Source organism: Trachemys scripta, chromosome 2, assembly GCF_013100865.1.
Source record: "Trachemys scripta elegans isolate TJP31775 chromosome 2, CAS_Tse_1.0, whole genome shotgun sequence".
NCBI lineage: Eukaryota > Metazoa > Chordata > Testudines > Emydidae > Trachemys > Trachemys scripta.
In genome coordinates, this window is record NC_048299.1 from 3,389,291 (window position 1) to 3,407,885 (window position 18,595).

An 18,595-nucleotide genomic window follows, 5' to 3' on the forward strand; every position below is an offset into this window, starting at 1 on the left:
TGAATGGAGAAGTTCAGCTCGGGCAGAAAAGCCAGTCCCAGAGGTCTCATGCTGGCTCATTGGTTGGGGCACCTGTGCGGACTGAACTCCTGATCTGTGTTTAAAAGCACACGAATCTCTACAGCTGCGGCTAATGCCCAAGCTACATTGAGACCCGTGTGAAAGTTTTAGACAAGGAAGGTTCAAAGAAATGCAGATGTTAAGTCCTCACAGCAACCTTAACTCGGCCCTGTGGCGCTCCTGGCATTTCTCTTGCGTAGTTCAATCCATTTGTAGGTTTTCAGAAATGTTCACAAAGTGCCATCTGTCTGCACACGCAGAAGGCAGGGCCCTAAATGTGTAACACACACACACACACACACACACACAATATCCACTGTGTCAATATGGATGAGATTACACTGCTGCGGGCAACAAACAAAAATTACCCATGCAACTTAGTGATGGCCATGAGGAAGAACTGTGCTGGGAACCAGGACACCTGGGTTCGGCGCCCAGCTCCACCACAGACTTGGGGTACAACCTTGGGCAAGTCATCAAAATTCCCAAGACAGAAAGATCCCACATTGCAGATGGGTAAATCAAGTCTTCATTTATGGCTGTCAAGCATTTTGAGGTCCTCTTATGAAAGATGCTAAAGAAATGCCAAGTTTTATCACACAGGAAGTGGGTGCAGTGGGGGGAGGGGGAGGGAAGGTCAAGGAGTTGAGAACGTGTATTCCTTTATAAAGTTTATTAAAGATCACATCCACCGTACATTGCTAGCAAACCGGACAACCCATCCCCCTACAGAATGAGGCCATGTTCCTCTTCAAGTTTAAGGCATAAATGTTTTTTTTAATCGGATTGTGCTTTATTTTACTTTTGGAAAGAATCTGTAGACAAAGCTACAATAGAAATACATTTTTCTGAGCACCAAACACACCCCTTGTGTGGATTTGTCATTCGCCCTTCTCTTCCCTGCTGGACAGTGGGGACTGGAGTGTGTGAGTGAAAGACTTGGCTAGTCCATTTCTCCTCACGGCTGGCTCTAAAGGAAAAGCATAGGCAATGGTTCCATAAATAATGCCTGGAGGACCACTTGGTCAGAGACGGGGAGTCTGAATTCCTGGGTTGGCTCTCAGCTATCAACCTGTGACTGCAAATTCTTTGCCAGTCTCCCCAAGCAAACACTGCTCTATTCCATACAGGAATGAGAACTGCATTCAAATCTGCATGGGATGCAATCTCACACAAGGATGGTGGATTTGTTAACACGCCTCCTCCCCAAGATTCAGGATGCTTGGAGATCAGTGTGTTGCACAACTGATTGGCACGAAGGCTCCAACACTACATGCGGCAGGCCGGAGAGCTGGGAGTACCAGTGGTGCTACCCTAGTCAAACCACTTGCTTGAATTCACTTCCCCAAAAGGCAGATCCACCATGAGCCATTCATTTCCCAAAAGAGGTAGAGAAGTAGGGGGGCCCCCATGTAACCACCCCACAGTCATACCACACTGCACGCAGGGATTAGGCATGGGGGCCAGTTTTTTTTCCAAATTTGGGTGCTTACGTTAGCTTGCCCAAATGACAACTTAAACAACCGGGCCCTGTAACGTAGACACTCAAGATTGAAGACCAGGTTTCACATTGTTATTCCAGGGATGAGTGGAGCTGGAAGGAATCTTGCAGGTCAGAAGGAAACCATTCCCCTTGAAGGGGAGCATCCCAACCTGCCAGATTCTTCCCCACACAGAAGTCTCAGAGCATGGCCCAAGCATTGCTATCTGTGAAGAAGCCTGGAGCAGAAAGAGCCCTCAGCAAGTTGCATCCTGACTCCATATAACCAGAGAAGGTACAAGCAAAGTGAAAGGAGGGAAAGAAAAAATTCTTCAAGTAGAAGAACATGGCAGAGGCCAACCAGAGAGCAGGTACCCCTGGCATTCAAGCATCTTCAGAACAGGGCCAGCAACGACCCCTTGAATTTCCACTGTCCCGAGCAATTCTAAGAAGGATGACAGAAAAATCCACGGTGAGGCTTGTAGGTCCCTTGGTGCTCTATAAAAGCCAGCGGGATTCTGGGAAGCTCCAAATACTTACCACCCCGTTTTTGGAAAAAAAAGTAGTAGAAATCTTTAGATTTACATCATTCAAAAAAGTTACAAAAACTATATATATATATATATATAGTATTATATACACACAAACCTCAATACAGCACACGTGCTAAAAAACGTCTTCTCTACAAGTTGCAAATATTGCACTGTCGGTGGTTAAACCCTGATCTTCACCCAGGGTATGAAGTTGAGAGCATTGTTTGAGCCTCTTGCCCAGTGTTGGTTCTTCTTGCCTTTTTTGTTTTTCTTTGTGAAGAGAATTGAGGTGCTGTTCAGTGCACGAGCGTGATCTAACCAGCCACCCATCACAAAGTCACCTCCAGACCAGCAGCAACCTCCGCACGCAACAGGGTCCGGTGGCTAACAAGCAGTGCATTTAGAGAGCCTCTCTCCCCTTCTTAGTGGCATTTGCAATTCAGCATCTGCAGATGATTGTCCCAGGCCTACAGTAGATGTTTCCTCCAGCATGAGCCACAACGGACCCATGTCCTCTCCTCTCAGCCCTTGTTGGAAAGAAGCTACCGAATGACAGTGTCCCAAGGCAGAGACTGTCCCTTTTTTGGTCAGGAGGCGTCACGGCGTGGAAGATCCAAACCATTTGTAACCATCCTCTGTTGTAGTTTGACGGAAAGGGACCCTGGCGGACCGACGGAAGAAAGTTGCAAGGATGGAAGGTGCAGCGGCTTTAACGACCCATTGTTATGAATAATAAAAGCAAAGCACATCGCTCAACGGGATAGTGACTAGCAACCCAGGGCACATGGCTTTGAGCCCGTCAAGAATCGAACTCAGATGGTAACATTCCTTGACCATCTCTTTGCGTTTCATACCATCCACCCTGCCTCCCTCCCACAGATCTTCACCAGGGACCTGCGACTTCTAGGAGAAATCCCTGGTCATGGGGGAGCAGCCTGTCTCCATACTGTGGCGTAACATACCTAGAGTATACGGGGGCAGGGGAGAGATCCCTTTCCTAGAGCCAGGGAATGGGTTGGGGAGGAGGGGAAAGGACAGACTGCTCTTCAACCCACACCCCACCTCACTACAACCCCTCCTGACTCTAGGACCGTGAAGTTTCATGGGGTTCTGCAGAGAGATGGGATTGAGTCATGAGCTTTGGATCCAGAACTGAATCTCCGCTCCCCTGTCTCTGGGAAGTTTGGATCCAGCCGTTTATGAAGCTCAAGCCAAGATACCAACATCTCCCGAGTTCGAGGGGGGTTGGAGTCAGGTGTGGAATTCCCTACGGCATCAAGCTAATCACTACCCTTCCTCTCCAAACCAAAGCCCAGCCCAGTGATGGACAGTCACTGGCGCCAGGGGCAGGGAGAGCTGACTGGCACCAGGGCGCTTGTTATTGCAAACATCAACACGAGGCAGAAAGGCTGTGGGTTCCACAGCTCTCCACCCAGACGCATCCGGAGCATGGCTGGAGTAAAGCCCCACCAGTCTCTTCCACCCCTGGCTTACCTGATGGAAGGAGAGTTTTTAAATCAGGGAGAGGAAGTGTGGGGAACAACACGGCAGCTCCCTCCACCTTCCAGCTAAGTGACAGTAACCGTGTCCTGCAAGGATCGATCCATCGCCCCCTTGTTTGGGGGCCATTCACTCCCAGACGCTCTGGTGATGGGCTCATGCCCTGCATCGTAAACATGGAATGTTCCGTTTTCACGGGGACTGCTGGGCTCCCTGCTGCTGCGAGCTAGGTCTGAATGGGGAGATGCCCAAGGCACAAACATCACTAACCTCAGACGGCTGCTTCTAGCCTAACGCAACCCCCCATCCCCCGTTCCTCTCTGGATCAACAAGGCCTTGGCCATGCAGAGATCAGAACCTGGGTCCCTCAGAGAAGGTGCCAGCGTGGGGTTCAAAACTCACCATGACCAGGGATGGAAAGTCTGCAGGACTGGACCACCCCCCCAACCCACCCAGTTGGTTAAGAGCAGCGAAGGGTTGGCCGTTGGCTGCAAAAACAAGCCTCTTTCTGGGCCAATTCCTATTTACGATGTGCCACTTCAGTATCAGAAACAGACGGACGGACAGACAGAAGAACTCTCCTTCCCGCTACAAGCAGGGGTATCCGGTGCGCAGCCAGGCAGGAGTTCCGTTACAGCCGCGGAGCTGCAGGAGGAAGGCAAAGCTAACGAACGGCCGGGTTTTATTGCTGGTGAAGTCATCCAATGAGCCCCGCCGGCTCGTACTCCATGGAACAGACCAGTCTTGGGAGACAAGAAGATTGTGCACATTTATTTTTGTTTTTTTAAAAAACGTATAAATCAATAGGAAAGTTAGAAGAGGCCCCACCAGCAAATGACGGGGGCCCTGGGAGGTGCTGGATTTGGGTGCCCCTGTTGGAAGAGGCAGACAAACCATATTTTGAAGAATCCCAATGAAAGCGCAACACCCTTCTTTGCCAGCAGGGGGTCTATACACATCTAGGATTTGGGGATCAGTAGGTTTCTTTGTGGGCCCCTGGTATTTGTTGCCCTCCAAAATTCAACCTCTGGGAGGAAAACAGAACAGGCTCTCGCCAGTCTCATCACATTAAAGCTTTTCTGCAGCAGATAGGCCTCCTGCCGAAAGCAGTCCTTGGTTTTGGTACAAGTTCTCTACGTAGTGCAACAGGGTCTGGTTAAGGCCACCCAAGGAGGACTGAGAATGCAGCGATGGTCATCGGCTCGCATCTATTGCGATGTTTCCCTGCTGGGCGGCAGGGGGCACCGGCTGCGGGTTTCCTGGCCTCTCCATCCAGCGAGAAAGTCACAAAGAAGAATACAAAAACGTTTTTCACTTCAAGCTCTGCAGGAAACGGGATGGGCTGGGGGGACGCCAGATCATCCCACGTGCATCCTGGCTCGGCGAGCCAGGGTCACCGGTGCAGGCCCCTGGCTCGGAAAGGGATCCGGAGCTCTGCATACTCGGAGAGCGAGTGGTCGAGAGCCCCGGTGCGGCAAGGCTCCCACGGTTCCCGGTGATCGCCATGCTCCCTGGGGAAGTGCAGATACCTCCGAGTGGCGAGGCTGGACCGGCCCCCTCCGCCACCCCTCAGAGACGTCCTGCTGCAGGACATCTCTGTCCAGTAATGCTCTGGGGACAGGTCACCTCACATCAAGCCTGTCCCTTGGACTCGGGCGGGTTGTACTCGGTCTCTCCGGAGGAGACCTGGGAGATCCGGCGCGTGGAACGCCACAGCCGTCTGTGGAACTGCCCCGTCCGCACCTGGGGAGAAAGCAGAATGAAGGGGCAGGGCTGAGGAGCGACGTGGAGGTGCTTCGTGGAGAGGGATGGGGTCGCTCGGCGGAAGCAGGGCCGTAGTCCGTCTTGGTTACGTTACAGATCCGGCTTCTGTAAAGGGGGCCGCCCTGCATCACAGAGCCCCGCTCTCCAGGCCAGGGTCTCATCACACAGCTGGGCTGTGCAGTCGCCCGGCCCCTGGGATGCCCAGCCCCTCGAGGGTTGGAGCCCGCCCTCCGGCACGGACGAGCCGTCTCACCAAAGACAGCGGGGTGGAGCGGGCAGAACCTTTGTCCTAAGGGTTCGTGCCAAGGCTTGGCTGATCCCAGCCATTTCACGCTCCGGAGAGGGGCCGGATTTCGAGCGTTCTGCTGTGGGAAATCCAGCCCTGCCGTCATGCCGCCCACAAGGAGTCAATCCCTCAGTCTGCAGACAGCGGCGCAGACTTCATTCATGGCTATGGGCCCACCTTGGCGCCTAACTGGGCTGGCCGGGAATGCAGTGCTTTCCTAGTCTCACCCCCCGCCTGCAATCATGCAACTACTTCACTGGTGCTTCCAGCTCATACTGCACCCGTTCCCGCCCACCCCCACCGAACCACGGTCTCCGTTTACCTCCGAGGGCTGGCCTGCTCCCACCACAATCAGCTTCCCATCCTCCAGCCCCACCAGGATGTGACTCTTCTCCTTGGTCACGGACACGCTGTGAACCGGGACCTTCATGGGCATTGGCAACACCGCTGCTTGGAGGCTGCAACGGCAAGGAGGGGGGGCATTTAAACAGTGGGGAGAGCTGCTGGGGACTCAGCGCGGACTGTGGAAAGGGACAGACGGGCAGGGTGCCCTGCCAGAGACCGCCCGAACCCACCCCCTCTCCCGGATCTTTAAATCGGGGGTCCCTCAAAGCGCCCTGCTCACGCAGCAAACCGGCTCCTGGCTGCGCTCCGAGCCAGATCTGGGGATTTTACTGCATTTCACACCTGTTCACCCAGCCAAGCCGACGCAGCTCCAGGACAGGGAGCTGGGTCCCAGTCTGGCTTCTGCATCAGTCAAATAGTCGGCTAAGTCCCAGTTGCAGGGAGAAATGCCACACCGGGACAACTGGCTTGTGCGAGCCTCTGAGGGCAGAGTTTTATTCCACAGACCCTTTGGGACGGGGGCGACGCGTGAAAAGGAGAAAGCCAAGCTTGACTCTCAGATCCCAGGCTGGTGGTTGGGAAAACCAAACCATTTCACTTCGCAAACAAGAGTCAATCTGATCTGGAATTCCTGCCATACAGAATCCCACAAGGCCAGCAGGGAGAACCACGTTTTCAGGGGTCCATAAATCCAGTTTTAAGTGCCGTCCATAGTGTCACCAGTAGCCCGGCCCCGCGCAGTGATTCGCTTTCACCCACAAGAGCCATCAAGACCAGATCAAACTGGACAGGGCCACAGGCAGGTTTGCCCCAACCTGCCGTGGAAGCGGGAAAAAAGCGCAGACATCTTAGTCTTTTAGGAAGAGCAAGAGTCAGGCTAACTCTAACCGCTAATAACACGAGACTTCCAGGCACGGCCGGGCGAGTGGAAAAGAACTGTAAGAGCGGTTGTTTTGACCTGGTGCTAGATAAGAATGGAACGCAGACTGTAGCAAGAACTGCTGAGGAAAGTAAGATAGCAGGAAGGAATATGTATAAACACAATGCAGTTGTTGATCATTACTGTGTGTATCAAAAGGTATAAATGCTTGCCGTAATCGTTTATCTTTTGGGAGACCTGCCGTCGTGCACTCTCCCCCTTGCAATATTGCTTGAAAATTAAACTGCCTCTGACATGTTGCAACCAACACAAGCGTGAAGGACTGTGTTATTCTTCCCCACTGCAAATGTCAGCTTCCTAATCCCTGTAAGGAGGCCCCAGATACGGCCCCAACAGACACCTCATCAGTACGGATTCTATGGGCCAGGGAAACCAGCAGAGGATTTCAATGTAATCCCAAAAGAATAATCTCCATTCCCATTCGTGGACTTTATGGCCAGAAGGGACCATTGTGATCATCTAGTCTGAACACAGGCCAGAGAACACATTCAGCTCACCCCCAGATGGGACATGAACCCACAACCCCGCTTGGGAGCCCCGCGCCTTACCCATTAGTACATTTCACCTCCCGTGCTACTGAGCATAAGGTACCAGCCATGCCCTAATCTCATCCTGAATAAAACGGGACGTTAATGGCTGCATGAGTATATCTCGTCCGCGGGGCAGCTCCTCCAGAAGATGGTAGGCTACCCTGGGGGGAAGAGAGGTGCAGATGCAAGACCCACACGCTATGCTATCGACCCACACGCTGGGTGGTTTTAGAGACAGCAACTGAGGAAGAACGTTCGCCGCACACGGAGGATCATGGCTGTGACACACTTGGGACCCTTGTCCCCTGCACGGGAGTGACACACGGCGCTGGTGGTGGGCCCAGGAAACCGACGAGGGGACATTTACCTCTGAAGATCCAAGATCTGGAGAGAACACTGCATGGTCCCCAGAACCACGAACTCCTCGGTGACACACAGGGCTGTGACGTGCTCCTCCAGCAGGACGGAGGAGAGATGCTTGCCGTTGACGGAATAAAGGTGCAGGGCAAATTTATCCTTCAACAAGAGAAACGAGAAGGGCGTTGGGGGAGCAACCGACAATGGGTTGAAAACTTTCCAAGGGCGCCTCTATTCTAGGACGCGACTGGGTGAACAGCTTTGGGCGTGGCCAAGGAACCATCTCTCCATGACTCCCCGTTCAAATGGGCCTGGTTCTTACCTTCTCGAGCATCACCAGCCATAAAGGTTCTGCAGGCCGAGCTATACCATCAGCAATGCCTCCCCACTGCCTGCCACAGGTGAGACTGGAACTTACTACCCAATCCCGCTGGTGATGCACACAAAGGAGTAAGAACCAGCGTCCTCCCACTTAGCAGTACTGGCTCTGCGGAGTTGGAAGAGTGAAAATCTCCCCAGAGCCTTCAGTAAAACATGCCTCTGGATCCACGCCGGGAGCAGATCCACGAGAGGTGAGGATGCCATTTTTAAGAGAAGAACAGCACTTTACTATACCAGCCAAATACCTAGCGTGACCAGGAGGACAGAAAAGCGACAGGTCTCACTGCAATACGAGAGCTACGCAATGCATTGAGACACTACGGGAACCAGCACTTTGGATCGACAGATGGAGCCTCAGAGAGGGAGCAACTTTTGAGCTCTCTTCACTGCAATCATGTGGAACGACCTCTTTCGATGAAACCATTGAAACCGGAGCAGCGGCTGTGCTCAGCCTAACCATCTGCAAGAAACCTCCACGCTACACAAGACCCTTCACTCTCATTTTCCCTCTTGGAGATGCAAATTTTCCATATCTCTAGATACATTTACACCCCCACACATGCATTGTGGGACCCTCCCGGCGTAGGTGTGAAACCAGGAGAAACTCACCAGCTTGGATTAAGTTTCCCTGTGTGCTCTCAGGGTAAGTCTGCACTGCAGTTAAAAACCTGCGGCTGGCCCATGCCGGCTCGCAGGGCCTGTGCTAAGGGGCTGTTTAGTGGGAGTGCAGACGTTCGGGTTTGGGCTGGAGCCTGGGCAGGAGGGTCCCTGAACGTCTACACCACAATTGACGGGCCGCAGCTGTCTAACTGCAGTGTAGACACACCTGGAGAGTCTCCTCGAGGCATAGCAAGTAGTACTCCTGGGGGAATTCTGCACCACTGCGTGTGCACATAATTAATGTACCGTGCATAATGTTTTTTCCCCCGCAGAAAATAACTTCTGCCAAAAAGTCGCTACAGTTCTGCCTTTTGCTCACCCGGGGCCGCTGTGGTGCTAATACAGAGCAGCCACTCCTGCGTGGGAGCAGCCAATAGGGAAGGGAAGAGGTTGCCTGCCTGCCAGCACCCTGCCAGCGTGGCCAGGTCAGGAGACAGGGAATATGGGGGGACATACAGCGTGGGGCTGGGGGGTGACAGACTGGGGTTCTTAAAGGCTATTAGGAGAGGATAGACTGGGGTAGTGGCTGAATGGGAATGGAGGCGCTGGGCTACATGGGGCCAGAAGGAGGGGGTGCAGGAACACATGGGGGAAAGGGGTGGCTGAGGGGGCACAGAGACACATGGGGACAGGGGGTGCTGCATGGGACACATGGGGACAAGGACAGATATGCCTGACTGAATGGGAGAGGCCAGGGGTCAGCCAGGGTCTGCATGGGGGAGGCTCCCTAACAATCTCTTGCTGCTCCCCACCCACACCCAGGTTCCTTCCCTCTCCCTCAGCTCCTCCGTTACCCCAACTCCCCCAAGCCTTTGCACTGCTTCTGGGGGGCGGGGGGGAGGGGCAGGAAATACGGTTCTGTATTGTAATTTAAATGAATTATTACACAGAGTTCTGGATTAACATGCCTAGCAAGGAATCTTTTTTTCAAAAAACATTCCCTGAATCTTTTTCATTGTCTGTATTGTTATCGACATACTTGTTGACAGGTATTTTGAAATAAATTACCCAAATAATTGAAACCGGTGTGATTATTTTGTGTTATTTTGACAAATAAAATATGCAGAATTTTAAAATATGGTGTGCAGAATTTTTTATTTTTTGGTGCAGAATTCCCGCAGGAGTAAAGTGGAAAAGCTGTGTGTATTTGTGTGTTGGGGGGGGAGGAGAAACGGGACAGCGCCTCCTGCCGGGTGGTGGATGGGTTGTTCCTAGACAGGGATAAGTCCCCAGCTAGGTTTATTTGGGATCGGAATCTGGCTGCTGATGATCTGCTCCGAGGCACGGTGCCATCACCACAGCAGGGTGGAGTTACCGTCCCTTCCCTGCTGGGTTTCGGAGCGTGTCCGAGGCGCCCGTCCTTGCCCCCAGCGTCCCATAGGGAAAGGCCATGCTTGCCCCTGCATTGCTGCTGGGCCCACGGGTCCCGGCCCACTCACCTTCAGGGAGGATCTCCCCGCCACGGTGGTCTGGACGATGATCTGGCCCTCCAGGCCCACGGCGAGGTTTGAGACAGTGGCGGGCAGCGAGCTCTCACAGGGGGGCTTGATGGACTTCATGAACTGGCCCCGGCGGATGGTGTGGACGATGATGGTGCCGTCCTGCCACAACGAGAAGGCCTTTCGGTTGTCACCATGGCAACAGGGTGCTTTGCTCCCATTTACCGTGAATGGGCCCTCAGTGTCTAATTCCCATAGGCCTCTGAAAACCCTAGCATTATTCTCCACCTGCCCTGAGCCTTTCATGAGGACGCCCAAAAGCTAGGTGGGCGACACAGATGAGCCATTGCCCTTTCATCTGGCTAAAGTCTCCACCTCATCTATGCTGGGCATGTTTCCTGTTGGTGCATGCTCTCTCTCCGGCCCTCCCATGAAGAGGGGTCCTGAGAATGGGGTAGCAAGCCAAACACCCCCAAAGCTGGACTGCCAGGTGTGGCGAGCTCCAGGACAATGGCGGGGTGGAGCTGGCATGACCGACAGGAAACCACTTCAAGCCCAGCACCCCTAGCTCCAGCACCTATGGATCGTCTCCCCAGGAAGAGACGTTAAAATGGCAAAGTGACCATATGCAAATGGAGAGATTTTTGCCTAGGTGCATAAAACCTTTTTTCTCCCTCTTGACTTAGCTACAAGCCACTCCAAAGCCAGGATGACACCTGATTTCCTATGCAAAACGATCCGCTCACTGTGCAATAGGCCACGAGGTAGGTGGGGAAGCTGGGAGTTAACCGAATGAGAAATAATTTGCTGTGTAAGACTGAAGGTCAAATGGGGTAACAGGCAGTTTGCTCTAAGAAATCAAAGCCACATTTTCACCCCAACTTACCAACTACCCATTTGTTTGCCTTGTAAATCAAACACACTGCGGCTAATCTGTTTTTGCCCCATCAATGAGTCTTTCACTCCAAATTAGAGGCTGCACATTTGCTGGTCTTGTGAGTAAGATCTACAGTGGAACCTCAGCGTTCCGAACTGACCAATCAACCACACCCCTCATTTGGAACCGGAAGTACACAATCAGGCAGCAGTGGAGACAGGGGGGGTAAAAAGCAATCGCGTGCTGTGTTAAACATAAACTACTAAAAAAAAATAAAGGGAAAGCAGCAGTTTTCTTCTGCATAGTAAAGTTTCAAGGCTGTATTAAGTCAACGTTCAGCTGTAAACTTTTGAAAGAACCGTGTCTGGTTCAGAGTTATGAACGTTTCAGAGTTACGAACAGCCTCCATTCCCGAGGTGTTCGGAACTCGGACGTTCTGCTGTACATCTCTCTGTGTGTGGACAGCAGCTCTTGTTCTGTTTGTCAGAGGCTGGAGATGGATGTCAGGAGAGAGATCACTTGATCATTACCTGTTAGGTTCACTCCCTCTGGGGCACCTGGCGTTGGCCACTGTCGGTAGACAGGATACTGGGCTGGATGGACCTTTGGTCTGACCCAGTACGGCCATTCTTATGTTCTAAACTCTAAATAACATGAAATGCTTATTTATTTTATTAATGGAGATATCCCATCTCCTAGAACTGGAAGGGACCTTAATAGGTCATCGAGTCCAGCCCCCTACCTTCACTAGCAGGACCAAGTACTGATTTTGCCCCAGATCCTTAAATGGCCCCTTTAAGGATTGAACTCACAACCCTGGGTTTAGCAGGCCAATGCTCAAATCACTGAGCTAAGTACGTCCATCAAATCTGGAAGATTTTTTGGTGTTCATCGTAAATAACCGACACTAGAAAGAGAGAGACCAGGTGGGTGAGAGGACATCTTGTATTGGACCAGCTTCTATTGGTGGGAGGCACAAGGCCTGTGTAGCTCAAAAGCTTGTCCCACTCACCAACAGAAGTTTGCTCAATAAAAGATATTCCCTCCCACACCTTCTCGCTCTAAATTCCTGGGACCCATATGGGAACCACCACACCGCAGCCTAGAAATAACAGGAATTGTCTGGCACCAAAAGAAGGAATGTTGAAAGATATAAACACAGGAATAAGTTTGGATTAGCCACAGAAATGGCTTAAAAAGGGAGAAATCCCAGTTAATAACATGGGCTAATATTGAGATGGGGTCCTGGATAAGAACCAAACAGAAAAAAGCCTCAGATAGGGAAAGGACTGAAGAAATTTGTTATACGCCGGCGCCATCTAATGGATATCGATGGAAGCGTAAGAGAAACAGAGCTGGAATCTGAGCACTCAGCTGTCTGTTAGAAATCAGAGGGTGGTCCCCACCAAGGAGCCCTGAAATCAGAGTACATAAAGCTGAGGTCACCACACGGGACCCCCAGAATTGACTGAACCCACGAGGAAGCTTCCAAATCCCCCGTGCAACGGATGCCGGGACCGGCTGTGGGCAGTCTCCATATTCCAGGGTTAAGAGGATAAGAATTGGGGAGATTTCATTTCAGACTGGATTTCCCCTTCTGCTCTTTAATATAAGTAGCTAGGTGCCCATTCTCTAGGGAGACCTCCTGTAACCATGGTTAGGCGTTGAACTCATGCTAGACGAATGCTCTCCTTTGTAATGTGGGCAAACTGGCCCAAGAGGGATCTGAACTGAGACTTAAAGCAATTTTAAACTTGTCCCTTTTGCAACCAATCCATTCAAACAGCAGGGACTCAAAACTGCCTTACAGACAAATGCACCCGACCTCCTTGGAGAAACGCTGGCAGGGTGTTAGGTACTAAGAAACGATGCTCATAAGTAAATGCAATAAATCTTGCTGGTTTAACGGCTGAGCTCAACCCTAGTCTTTGACAATTGCTTGCAAGACTGTGTTGGTGTGTGCGGCTCGTCCCACGAGCATTGGTTACTTCTACATGTGAGTGGTGAACTGCTGGGTATGTTAATCTGGTTCTGGATCAATTAATACACTGCTGATTGGTAATGTGTCCTGACTTGAGAAATATTGTTCAAGTGAAGAGCGGATCTGAAAAGAGCCCAGCGTTAAATGAGGACGTGAACACGCGCTGGACTCCAATACTAGCTACAGCACTTAGCCAACTGGCACATCTAGTAGGTTGGAGTTCGGCTTTAAAATCTAACGGGCACCAGCAAACTCCTAACATTGACGCCTTCCGCCCCCCCGCGCACCGTGACGCATCCTCACCTTCGACCCCGACACGGCCATGTCCAGCTCGGTGCTGATGGCGACGCACGTCACCTCGGCGTCGTGACCGTACAGGACTTGGACAGGTTTGGGAGCCAGGCCACTGGAAAACCCACCCTGGAGAGAGAAACCAGGGTCCGTGGGCCAGATCCTGAGCCAGTCTCGGCCCCGCAGTGGAGCTGTCGCCGCTTAGAGCGGCGCAGGATCTGGCCTGGAAAGGCCCAGAGGAAACGGAGCCGAGGGGACAGATGCTGGGGATGGGAAGCGTTTGGAATCACCGTGCGAAGCCGCCGGTGCTGCTTGCAAAGCCCGAGGGGCTGAGCGAGGCTGGAGAAGTAACCACAGCCACATTTGCCATGACAGCTCAGGAGAAGCCCCAGCCACGTGGCAGCGAGGCCGACGCGTTAGGGGAGCAGAGCTCAGAGCCCTTCCAGCGGGGCAGGCTGAACTGGGTAAGTTCCTGTCCTCGTCTCCAGAAGGCAACTGGCCCCAGCACAGAACTGCCACAGAAGCTGGTATGATGGAGCAATTGCTGCTCGGCACAGGGTTGGACCAGGAGTGCGAGGAACTGGCATTGGGTAGAGCTGGGTGTGGGGGGCCAAAGGCTGGTGCTGTGGGCCAGGAGTGAGGGGCACTGGAAGAGCTGTGTGGGGAGGCCCAGGGCTGGCATGGCAGGAGGCACTGGACCCAGGGCTGGCATGGCAGGAGGCACTGGACCCAGGGCTGGCATGGCAAGGGCTGTAGGCCAGGAATGAGGGGCATTGGCAGAGCTGGGTGTGGGGGGCGCAGTACCACTCCTACCAGCCAATCAGCATCAAGTCAACCAAATGCACACAAAAGGATCCTGAAAACCTTTGAAGAGACATGGGGGTAGCCCTGCTGCCAGCGCGTCCTCGGACCTACAGAATGGTGCCTCCTAGCCCAGGAGCGAAACACGCTGGGGATCTGCCCTCTCCCCTACCGAGCCCAAGAGTCACACAAGTGCCTTGCCAGGAAGTTCCCAACCACCCAGAAGCCTCCTCGGACCCCAGCCCCGAGCTACTGAGTGGAGCACGCCCGGCCGGAGCCGGTCTCCCCCTCACCTGCTGCAGGACCTGCCAGACCATGCAGGTGGTATCCCGGGAGCCTGAAATGAGGTAGATTCCGCACAGATCGAGCGCCAGGCAGGTGACCACATCTGCAAGGAGGGGAAGAGGAGACGTTGCTTCCGAGACGCCGACCCCAGCGCCCCACGATGCCGATCCCCACCCTGTTTCCCTGGGGCTCTGAGTTGGGGCTGGGATCTCATGGGTCCCCTTCGCTGGAGACTCCACACCCGAGAGGGGGGCTGTGGGGCAGAGCCCACCAGGCACTCCGTAGGGGGGTGGAAGTTAGTGACCGCAGGGTGAGCAGCATGGCTCATTTCAACCCCACCTGGTCCTACGGGCAGGTAACTCCTCCCCCCAAAGCACCAGGTCACAGAGATGAGCCACAAAGAGCAAGGGGTGGCTTCGGGGCCCTGGCTGGCCCGAAGCGTCGAGAGTTTGCCAGTGTCTTCCTAGCGCCCCCGTAAGTCATGCCACGGTTGATCAGCTAGGCACGGGGTGGAACAGTTGGGGGGCTGCAGGCCAGGGTGGAGGTGCATTGGGGGGACGGGACACAGGACTTTGGCAGGATGTGAGTCCCTCCGGCCCACGTGCCCCGCATCGGGTTACCCCCCGTGCCAGCCCGCCCGGGTCCCATACCTATGTGCCTGGTGATGTGCCCGACGACCTTCCCTTTGCTCAGCGACGTGACACGCAGGCTGTTGTCCCAGTGCCCCCCGCTGAAGAGGAGCTTCCCGTCGGGAGAGACGGTCAGTGTCTTCGAGGACACCTCCACCCCCGGGGCGAAGGGGCCGGAGAGGAAGCGCTGGGCTCTGTGGAGGAGATGAGAGCGCATGGCTATGGAGCATCGCCCCTGAGAGCCGCCTGCGCTTTGGCTCCCGGGAACTCTCCACCACGTCGTCAGCGGATTGCAACGGCAGCCAGCGTGGTGGGGGGTCATGGGGAGGACAGAGGGCCGGGGCTTGCGGGAGAGGGGGCACGGGAGCCCCGGCTGGCACAGGCAAGGTGGAGGATACAAGTAGGACCCGGAAGGGGGCAGTGAATCACCTGCAATCCTGTGTCCAGAGAAGGCATTTGGGGCTGCCCCAGGTCCCAGAGCAGGGAGGTGACCCAGCCAAGGCACTCCGCCGGGGTGCCCTACGGCCAGAAGACTGCTCCGTTCCCTCCCAATTAGCTAAGAGCAACAGAACTGGCCAAAGGGCTACGAGGACTGGCCCTTGGGAGGCGAATACCAGGAATAGGCATGCACAGCTTGGCCGGGGGCCAGGGAGCAGGCCGCCGGTCAGGGAGGGTTTGGAGCCAGCTCCTCTAGGGGGCAGCTGGAAGAGGTGGGATAACGTTGTGCAAAGGACGCCGTAGGGTGACAACCGGAGGAGCGTGCCTACTGGCCAGGGGAGGGGTGGAGGCCACCTAAAACCGGACTGGACAAAGCCTCCGGGGACTCCGCGTCGGGGCACTGAGTGGCAGGAGTCAGGGAGGGATCCGGTAACGGGGCTCCCCGCCAAGAGGACTCACTTTGCGTTGGAGACGGTGGGGTCTTTGGTGAAGCTGAAGTAGTTGGAGATGTTTTTGTCGTAGGGCAGCCAGCCGTGGGTTCCCAGCAGGCCGTTGGCGCTCACCGTGACCTAGGCAAGGAGAGGGATGCTAGCAGGAGAACGCAGAGTGCGCAGCCCCCGGGGTTACAGACCCACTCTTGGGGCACGGGAAGGCCGTGGCCGGTCAGGACCTCGGTTTTACGGCTTGTTCGAAAGGTGCCCCCGCCTTCCCCGCAGCACCAATGACGGCAGCGGTATGGCCACCCCTATCATGCTGGGTGATTCCGGGGTGTCCGAGCCAAGTACCAACCGGGCCTGACCCTACCTAGCTACTGCAACCGAGGCAAATCACTGCATGCGTGCAGGACAGATCCCTTCTCTCTCCATGTAATAAGCCAGAGGTTAGCTAGTGCTCTCGGGAACAGCCGGAGCCAACACCTGCTCAGCCCTTGTGCTTCGTCGTCAGCTGCGGGAGGGAGCTTTAGTTTCCCCAGCCAAGGGCTGGAAGTTGGAAGGCCGGGCTTGCGGTTAAGGTCCCCGAGCGGAGACCCAGGAGACCCGGTGGCCAGTTCTGCCTCTGACCCTCCGCGTGGCCTTAGGCAAGTCCCTTCAATGGCTCTGTGCCTCTACCCTGGCCCTGTGAACTGGCAATCGGCTGCCTTGAGTGCACGGGGGCTGGGAGGATAAAATGAATGGATAGCAGAGGTGCTCCGATAGGTACCGGCTGGGGGGCTACAGACGCACCGAGCTGAGAGCCCCCTCCCCCCGAATTCCCAGCCAACAAGCCATGCCATGCCCCCAAAGGTACTCACCAGCACGTCTGGGGAGCCCTGCGTGATGAAGGAATGGGCCTGGTTCTTGGGGACCACAGCCTGCACCAGCGGGACCCCATCGCTGATCCCCTGCAGGAGAGAAGAGAGAGCTCTGGTGTTGCTAGAAGGCAGCTCGGGGGCTATGCACTGCCACGGCCTCGCCGGCACGCGCACGTTGCGTTAGCGCTGGGCATTATCGGGTGTTTGTAGGGCCTCGGTGCCCCAGTCACGGACCAGGACAAGGTCGTGCTAGTCGCTGGACAGACACACCAGAGAGTCCCTGCCCCAAAGAGCTAGGTAACCGCATGGTCTCTCTGGAACCCGTGTCCTCCCTCACCCCATACCTCCCCCTCTGGCCATTGCCACCCCATCATTCGCCCCCCTACCTTTCCTCACGCGCCCCTCCCTCCCTCCCCAGCACGTGGGAGGATTCCCTCGTAAGCGCTCCCGGGCAGGGCCCGCAGTTCTGGCCAGCCCCGCTCTCGGAGCCCAGCGGCGAGGAGAGCTCTCACCTCGACGAAGAAGGACTTGAGCTGGTCGAGGTTCTCGAAGACGTTGGGGGAGTACGTGTCGAGCCGGGCCAGCCTCCTGGCGGCGTTTTCGGCCGAGAGGCGCACTGGGTGAGGTTCCTGCCGGGGACGGGGGAGACACCAGCGAGTCAGGAGGTGCCAGATCCTTGCCCTGAGCGAGATCCCAGAGCCCAGCCTCCCGGGAAGAGAGAGGAAGCAGAGGGCAAAAGAACCCAGGGGTGGGGGGTCGCCGTACATGGACCTAAGCCCTGGCTGAGGGAGCAGAGCTCTGCTCTCAGGGCCTGTTGGGGGATCCCCACCTTCCCCTCCCCGGGGGTTAGCTGGGTGCGCCCTCTCCGGCTCCCAATACCTTGAGCAGCTGGCAGGGGGTCTGCCCAAAGTTGCTGATGATGCCTTCCAAAGCCTTCCTCTGCGTCTCGTCAGCAATGGCGTCCAGGTCCACGGCCCCTGGGTGTATCATAGAATCGTAGAATATCAGGGTTGGAAGGGACCTCAGGAGGTCATCTAGTCCAACCCCCTGCTCAAAGCAGGACCAACCCCAACTAAATCATCCCAGCCAGGGCTTTGTCAAGCCAGGCCTTAACCTCTAAAGAAGGAGATTCCACCACCTCCCTAGAGAACCCATTCCAGTGCTGGTAACATGGATTTGGGGATGAAATTGTTTTGTCCTTTAGAATAAGGTTACTTGATGAAATTGGTTTAATGTAAGTTTATACATCAATGTTTTATACTCATTTAGTAACATTGGAGATTGCGCTGCTCTGCCTTGACAGAATTGTTTTGTTCTGTGAAAAGTTGGTTTTTGAAATTATTGTCCTGTTCTGTGGGTGAATAAGTATGTGTGAAATGTAAATAAATAAATAAAAAACACGCCAGTAAACTACAAAAGGGGGGTGAAGAAACAAGATGTCAGCGTCATCATCCTGAGACCCTGATGGCTGGAGAAGAGTGCAGAGCGACGACCCTAAAGTGCAAGGGCATCCGCCCGAAATTAAGAACAGGATACGAAATAAGGAACTGGAAAATAGCTGTGAAAACCACATGCTAATGATGAAAAAGAAACTGCGAAAACAACTAGTTTGTGATCAATAATTCAAGCATGACACAGCAGGGTTCATAGGCGTACCTGAGGATTCATTGCTATAAAAGAGAGGAGAGAGTCGAGGGGCTTTGGGTTCGTCCTGCCAAGGCTTCCCC

The 18,595-nt window shown here is 54.4% G+C and overlaps 1 protein-coding gene across 1 annotated transcript in view; it reads right to left on the minus strand.

Moving 5' to 3' along the window:
• Nucleotides 1–722: 722 nt before the first annotated feature.
• NBEAL2 (neurobeachin like 2) overlaps nucleotides 723–18,595 on the minus strand; it is a 186,933-nt gene continuing 169,060 nt past the window's right edge. Inside the window, 11 exon segments of the mRNA XM_034759758.1 lie at nucleotides 723–5,316; nucleotides 5,946–6,081; nucleotides 7,806–7,954; nucleotides 10,276–10,437; nucleotides 13,437–13,553; nucleotides 14,519–14,613; nucleotides 15,161–15,333; nucleotides 16,037–16,146; nucleotides 16,869–16,958; nucleotides 17,381–17,497; nucleotides 17,748–17,845. Coding sequence (XP_034615649.1) covers nucleotides 5,206–5,316; nucleotides 5,946–6,081; nucleotides 7,806–7,954; nucleotides 10,276–10,437; nucleotides 13,437–13,553; nucleotides 14,519–14,613; nucleotides 15,161–15,333; nucleotides 16,037–16,146; nucleotides 16,869–16,958; nucleotides 17,381–17,497; nucleotides 17,748–17,845 — 1,358 coding nt within the window. The 3' untranslated portion in view covers nucleotides 723–5,205.